The sequence below is a fragment of the Anopheles arabiensis genome, chromosome 3, assembly GCF_016920715.1.
Source record: "Anopheles arabiensis isolate DONGOLA chromosome 3, AaraD3, whole genome shotgun sequence".
NCBI classification, from domain to species: Eukaryota; Metazoa; Arthropoda; class Insecta; order Diptera; family Culicidae; genus Anopheles; species Anopheles arabiensis.
In genome coordinates this window covers 9,995,243-10,003,059 of record NC_053518.1, presented here as the reverse complement: position 1 = coordinate 10,003,059, position 7,817 = coordinate 9,995,243, and the positions used below count along the sequence as shown (strand labels likewise).

General features: G+C 53.3%; 1 protein-coding gene across 2 annotated transcripts; it reads left to right on the top strand.

The window, feature by feature from the left end:
• Positions 1-420: 420 nt before the first annotated feature.
• On the top strand, positions 421-7,433 carry LOC120900299 (ring canal kelch homolog). 2 transcript variants are annotated; one of them, XM_040307101.1, is made up of 5 exons: positions 421-1,004; positions 1,295-1,447; positions 1,559-1,960; positions 2,038-2,134; positions 2,211-7,433. In XM_040307101.1, exons 1-5 carry the CDS (start codon positions 874-876, stop codon positions 5,922-5,924), a joined length of 4,497 nt encoding a protein of 1,498 aa, XP_040163035.1. In that variant the 5' UTR covers positions 421-873; the 3' UTR covers positions 5,925-7,433. The 2 variants fall into 2 exon arrangements, with proteins under 2 accessions (XP_040163035.1, XP_040163036.1); XM_040307102.1 differs by having other exon boundaries at positions 2,211-3,338.
• The last annotated feature ends 384 nt before the right edge of the window (positions 7,434-7,817 follow it).

Here is a 7,817-nt window from a genome sequence, read left to right as displayed (position 1 = left end):
CAAACCTATTATCCGGAATCGATTCCAGAAAACTGCGGAGCTAGCCGGAATCGATTCCGATAAAAACTTCATTTTTCCCATAACTACCCCCCGTAGCAAAGATTGACTATCTGGTTGCGTGGTCATGAATCAAGTCTCGAAAGCCTGTACAGGTCGGCATGTCCGTGTACGACGTTACGCTAAATAGAAGAAGAAGAATTAATTAATGTGAAAAATGTGTGAGTAAAATAAAAGAAAAATAAAAGAAATAGTAAAAACTGCCCTATAATTATATCCGGTTTTAGTCTAATTCAACATAAAACCACAATTAGCTCACGCAGACACATTTGCTCCCATTCCCATAATCAACGCTTCAACATACGCTCGCTGTGTGTGGACTGCGCTTAACCATCATCACACTGCAGATCCGTCACCTGTATGAGTGTGTGTGTACGTGCTCGTGTTTGCAAAGAACCAAACGCACGGAAACTGCGTCTGCACTGGAAAAGTCGGAAAAAATCGAATTTCCCGCGACAAACAAAGCAAAGTGCGGTGTGGTATGCATTGTGCCTGACCAGGGAAATTACCGTGACCGGATGAGCTGTGTAGAATAATCGCCAACGCTGCACAATTGGGCACGTTTCTGTCCAGCTGCTACTGCACACCGATGTTGGTTCAGTTTGTGTGTTTGTGGGGTGTAGTTGCTGTGTAGTGCGTCGAGCGAACTTCCGGACACTGATATTCTAGCACCGCATTTCTTTGTCGGGAATCGTACCGCAAGTGCAGCTCATAATGCAGCTCCGTGCGTTGTAGAATCGGAAACAGCGAGAAAAGGAAACAAGCAGAGAAGCCAGCAGGAGCACACAAGACACTCTCGGTTCCCCTCTCCAGTGTATGCTATCATTCATACAGTACACACTAGGAATCATGAGCAGCCTGGGCAACGGCAACAATCAGCACAACATCAACAGCAACACCGGAAGCAGCCAAAACTCGGCCGCAGAAGGCACGATGGAGCGTGGAAGGTAGGATGGAAATCAAAGCAATCCGCGTTTTCCTTCTCAAACCATCGGCCTGGAGACGAAAGTTGATGTTATCGATTTTCTGCCCTCTGTGTTTGCATGCGTGTGTGTGTGTGGTGCGAGAAAGTATGAGAGTGTGTTAGTGAGATGCGAGGCAATGTTTTGTTTACATTTTTCCGTTCTTCGTGTATCCAGAATAGAGGAGATTCGAGAAGAAAAAAACACTAGCTCAAGGATAGCGAACCAATTATGAAATGATTATTTAACACCATTGCGCTTCTCCCTCCTTCCAGCTGCATCCTGGTGCGTTATGCAAGCCAAAACTCGCTGGACGAAAGCTCCCAGAAGCAGCTGCCACGGTCGAACGGGAAGGAGAAAACGACCGGAGCGTACCGTAACAACATCCACACGCAGCGCTCGTTCGAGGCCATGAACATGATGCGAGAGTACGTAACCCAATTCCCACGCGACATCTGCCACCTTGTTCAGACCTCAGCCTGCTGCCCTGGCATAACGCGTTTTTCCCATTCATTTTGCATTTATTTGCACCTTTCCAGACAAAACCTGCTGTGCGATGTGGTGCTGGTGGCGGAAGGGATCGAAATCCCGGCGCACAAAATGGTGCTGGCCTCGTGCAGTCCCTACTTCTACGCCATGTTTACCGGGTTCGAGGAGAGCCGGCAGGATCGGATCACGCTGCAGGGGGTGGATCCGCGCGCCTTGCAGCTGCTGATCGAGTACGTGTACCGGGCGGTGGTGGAGGTCACGGAGGACAATGTGCAGATACTGCTGACGGCGGCCAACCTGCTGCAGCTGACCGATGTGCGCGATGCGTGCTGCGACTATCTGCAGACGCAGCTCGATCCGAGCAACTGCCTGGGGATACGCGATTTTGCCGACATCCACGGCTGTATCGATCTGCTCAACTATGCGGAAACGTACATCGAGCAGCATTTCTCGTGAGTTTCAGAGTTGGAGTTGCAGTAGGGCGGGAAGGAATGTAATTAAAATGACCATATTGATGCTTAATTCGCAGGGAAGTGGTACAGTTTGATGAGTTTCTCAATCTCACCAGTGACCAAGTGGCACATCTGATCAAGAGCGACCGTTTGTCAGTTCCTACGGAGGAGAAGGTACGGGCAGGCGTTTTGCTTTCTCTTTTAAAACCCCCTTTTCTAATACCATGCTTCTAATCATCCTCTCCAAAAGGTGTATGAATGTGTCATCACTTGGATACAGTACGATGTGAGCGGGCGCCAGCACCATCTGGCCGACCTGATGGAGCACGTCCGGCTGCCCCTGCTCTCCCAGGACTATCTCGTGCAGTACGTCGAGAAGGAGCAGCTCATGAAGGGCGACCTCCAGTGCAAGGACTACATCATCGAGGCGCTCAAGTATCATCTGCTGAAAGGCGAGCAGAAAACGTGCTTCAAAACACCCCGCACCATACCCCGGCAGCCGGTCGGTCTGCCAAAAGTGCTGCTCGTGATCGGTGGCCAAGCGCCGAAAGCCATCCGCTCGGTTGAGTGTTACGATCTGCGGGAGGAAAAGTGGTACCAGGTGGCGGAAATGCCCACGCGCCGTTGCCGGGCGGGACTGGCCGTACTGGGCGACAAGGTGTACGCGGTCGGCGGGTTTAACGGTTCGCTGCGCGTCAAAACGGTCGACGTGTACGATCCGGTGCTGGACCAGTGGACCACCAGCCACAACATGGAGGCGCGCCGCTCGACGCTGGGCGTCGCAGTGCTCAACCACTGCATCTACGCGGTCGGCGGGTTCGACGGCTCGACCGGGCTCAGCTCGGCGGAAATGTTCGACCCGAAGCGGCAGGAGTGGCGCCTGATCGCTTCCATGTCGACGCGCCGCAGCTCGGTCGGGGTCGGGGTGGTGAACGGGCTGCTGTACGCCGTTGGGGGGTACGATGGTGCCTCCCGGCAATGTCTCGCGTCGGTCGAACGGTACAACCCGTCCACCGACACCTGGACGCAGATTGCGGAAATGTCGGCCCGACGCAGCGGGGCGGGCGTGGGCGTGCTGGACAACATTCTGTACGCGGTGGGCGGTCACGATGGGCCGCTGGTGCGCAAATCGGTCGAAGCGTACGATCCGGCGACGAACACGTGGCGCCCGGTCGGTGATATGGCGTTCTGCCGGCGCAATGCTGGCGTGGTGGCGCACAACGGAATGCTTTACGTGGTCGGCGGGGACGACGGGCTGTCGAATCTGGCGTCGGTCGAGGTGTACAGCCCGGAAACGGACAGCTGGCGCATCCTGCCGTCGTCGATGAGCATCGGCCGCAGCTACGCCGGTGTGGCAATGATAGATAAGCCCTTGTGAAGCGAGCAGCAGGGCGCACGGGCCGCCACCAAACAATCCTTCTCCTCCCATCACCACACCACCACCACCACCTACACCCGGTACGCGAACTGTGCAGCCCTGCAGAATGAAGCGGCGAGTTTACCGGCCGCCGGGGCCAACGACGACGAGAACAGCCAGGCGGAAGGGCTCAACCCGGAACCGGCCATGAACAATGCGCCAAACGGCAACAGTGTGCACTACGAGAACATTTACGAATCGATAGAACAGTTTGCTCCCTTGAACGGTGGTGGAGGTGGGGCGGGAGTCGGTGGTAACGGTGCCCCTGCGGGTATCCCTGCTGTCTCGAATCCGGCGCCGCAACACGTGGCAGCCAATCAACCACAGCCCGGTCCGTCGGGGCGTTCGCTGAACGGCGGTGCTGCTGCATGCATTCCGCCCCCACCACCCAGCATGCTGCACAGCATGCAGCAGCTTTACCACCCGATGGCGTACCGGAACGAGCTGTACGATCGAACTGCCGGCTATGATGTGCCACGGGGCCGACCGGCTCCAAGCTACTACCAGAATCAACCGCCCGTGGCCGGCTCCTCCAATGGCCGGTATGCTAACCTTCACCTGGATCTGAACCGTGTCCGCTATCCGGTCGGCTCGGCCGCGCCGCAGCAACCGCGACCGCCCCGGCAGCGTAGCTTCGACGACACCGAATCGTACCATTACTATCGCTGCCACAGCCAATCGAACGGCGTCGCCAAGTGCGACAATTTGTACGAGCGCGTAAGAGAGGAACCGGCCTACCAGAATACGGGCTCGTTTGCACCGGCGGCGAACCGGGCGGCGGGTCTTTTCGGGCGGTTCGATGTGATCGGGCACGGCGTTGGGCGCATCGAGCGCCATCTGAGCTCGTCCTGTGGTAACATCGATCACTACAGCCTGGGCGGACACTATGCGGTGCTTGGCCACAGTCATCTCGGTACGGTGGGCCACATACGGCTAAACCAACCGGGAGCCAATGGACCAGGGAGTGTGGTAGGAGGTCCAGCAGGCACTAATGCCCCCTACTGTGCGAACGGCACCGCGAATGCGCAGCCAAACGCAACCAAGGACTCGTCGTCGGTGAACGTGAAGAGCTTTTTCAGCTGTCTCGGGGGCGAAAACTCCCAATCGATGAACAATCTCAACAAACCGTCCACCGCGAATGGAGCGGCGGGTGGCAGTGTGAACGCGGCGAACGGGAACGACAGTACGCTGGCAGGTGCAGCTGGAGGCGCAGGAGGAGCATCGTCGGGAGGAGCTTCGGGAGGAACCGGTGGACAGGGTGGAAGCATTATGGGTGGATTGGCGAGTGCCGCAGCTGTTGGTGTGAGTGGTGTGGGCACGGGCGGCACGTTGGGAGGCAAATCAACCGGTGCCATCCCGAAGATAAGCCGAAAGTCGAAACAATCGCAACAATCCGCTGTCCAGGAGCCGACTGCCAACGTTCCCGCGCCACCGTCACTCGCTTCCGTGGGTGGCTTACCACCCCCCGACCTTCCCGCGGCCGATCCAATGTACGCGAACGGAGTGGGCGGGCGTGTAACCAAACCGTCCCTGCAGTGGCTGCTGGTGAACAAGTGGCTCCCGCTGTGGGTCGGTCAAACGCCGCCGGATTACAAGTTTATCGATTTTAACTTTATGTTCTCGCGCAACTGTGACGGCTGCTCGACCGCCGGTGGATCCCACGGGCAGCAGCAGCAGCAAGAAATTGTACGTTATGGAGCGATTGATCAGGCCGATTATATTCCCCCGGCACGCGAGTACCCCACAATGACGGGCAGCTACCCGCGAGTGCTGCGCAATACGCCCCAGCTAGCGCGATTGCGCGAGCACGAGTATGAGAACGTGCCACTGAACGATGGTCCGGGTGCAAGGGGGTCGGCACCACGTGCCGGCCCTGCGCTGCAACCGGTGCGAGCCCGCTCGGAAAGTCCTAGCCGCGTCGGAACGGATCCACTGCGCAGCTGGGCGTTTAACTTCGAGAACAACACCTTCCGTCCAGCACGCAGCCCGGCGCTATCGGTGGGCCCCTCTGGAAGTGGCACAAATGGGACGCCTAAACCGCGCGAAGTACGCCGCATTACCGATGGAACGTTCGGTGTGCGCGATCTTCAACGGCAACCGGACGGCGAGAAACCGGGCCCGAGTGGATTGGCCGGCAAGTTTGCTGCTGCTGCTGCTGGTGTGAAGCGTGCAACCGAACCGGACCGTGAAGATGGCCGGCTATCGTCAGCATCTTCCTCGTCCGATTCAGACAACTTTGCGATCGAATCGCTTGCTGCAGAATCCGGCGGACAGCCGGACGAGGAGGAAGAAGAGGATGGTAGCACCCGGTCGGCAGAGCTGCTGCGCGTGGAGAACGGTGCCCGTGGCGGCGGAGGAAGCAACTCTACGGAGAAGGAGAACGCTGGCAGCTCATCGAACGAAACGTCCGACTCGCTGAACTATGACGGGCCGGAACCGGAAGCAGCAGATCGGTCCCTTTCCGAGGATGAGGACGAGCAGGCAGCCTGCTGCGGTGCGGTGGTGATCGTGGAGGAAGAAGCGCCCGAAAATACCGTATCAGAATAAGGGGGGGGGGGGGAAGGGACACAATTTACACATGACAATTTACAACAAAAAAGTGTGGTCATAAGAGAGAAAGAGAGAGAGAGAGAGAGAGGGAGAAGGAGAAGGATAGTGCAGTTATTTCTCCAGTTTAGCATTTTAAGTGTAGGCCTAATTTTACATTGTTTACTACTCTTCCTGTGATTACTAATATGCGCGCCCCTGCGTGCGTGCGTGCGTGCGTGCGTGTCTCGGAGAGGCTCTAGAAGAAATTTTTACAAAAGGAACACTCCTTCACCCCCTTTGATATCTCCTGCAATTCAAGCAACTACTGTGTTACACTTACTTGCTCAATATTTATTAACTTTCTTGTTCGCTGTTTCGCCTTGTGCACGGCAGCATGTTCTTTACCTTCGAATCTTAATTTATTGGCGCTCAGAAAGGTTCCTCCTGGTTTTTTTTCTCTCGCAATAGTGATATTTCCCAATTCCTTTGAAAAACGAAACAAACGCGTGTCGGAAAGGGCAGAACGCAATACAATAATGCAAAATTACACTGTTACCTACTTGAGGGGAAAAAACACACACTAAATGTCGATTTTAACCGTTGTAGCATATAGTAAGTAAATTCCAACCTATACACATACATCTAAAACGTACAGCAGTGAGTGAGAACCGATTCGAAAAGGAAATCTGGACCCCTTAGCACGGTGAGTTTTAGGCAGTTAGTGAGTGTTTACAAGATTACACGCATCCGAGGAGTGGCCGTTTAGATAGTTTGGTAATTTGGTGTTTGCAAATGGATACGAGAAGACTGGATGAAACTAAAGAGAGTTGGCAAAAGTCATTCCAGCAAGCGGTACGGTGTGGTAGGCGTTTACGATTCATTCCCGAATTTAACTGTAATGTGGCAACGAAAAAGGCAACGCAAAGGAAAGCAAAAAACAAAGAAGAAGAAGAAGAAGAAGAAGAAGAAAACACAAAATTCAGTAACAATTGTGGCAGGTACAAAATGAAAATAGACAAAGACAAATAACGTTCAAACGAAAGCAAAAAAACCAATACATATTATGGCTACCTAGCGTTACATGTAACGCCCCAGTGTAACGCATTTGCACATCAGAACAATTTGAAGCAACAAAATTAACAAAAAAGGATTAATTATATGAGATACGCAAAACAGGAAGCATGTAATGTGTAGGAACAATGTTACATGTTCGTTATTTTAGGAAGCGCACACAACATTACGCGCACAGTAGCGTCTATTCTTGATAACACTCCTATATTTACACGATCAACAACACACACACGTGTCCCCAACTAATCCCATTTTTTCATGTTGATGGACATAGCGCCAGCGAAAATGGCCAATGTGTCCAAGTCACACACACACACACACACACTGTACTTGTGGGTGCGTGCGTGTGTGTGCCTGTTCGTTCGCATGTATGCATTTCGATATATTATCTCTTGTAGGAAGTGTTGAGATTAAATTATAATAAAAAACAACTGTGAAATGTGATTTAACGGTAAAGTGCGGTGCGGTTCGATCGTTCATTTGAAATGTAGCTCTTGTAGCGAGAAATGGGTTGAAATTTATTTATGCTTGTTTGCCGTTTGCGATCGATCGAGACTTGCAGGGGTTTTCAGGGGGTTTTCTCATACTTGTGGGGTACCTTGATGATTCTTTCTTACATCAAATGAACTTTATCTTGAAAGGAATTGGACTTTATGGCACCCTTTTTGGACAAATGCAATAGGAATTTTGCAAAGAGTTTGTCCAATAGGGTGCCATAGAGTTCATATCCCATTGGAAAGAGTCAAACAAGTATCCCACAGTTATGAGAGCCCCCTGAAAACCCCTGTATTACCTATGACGATGGTTTAGTGAATAGTGACGCCGACGGTGCAATAAATT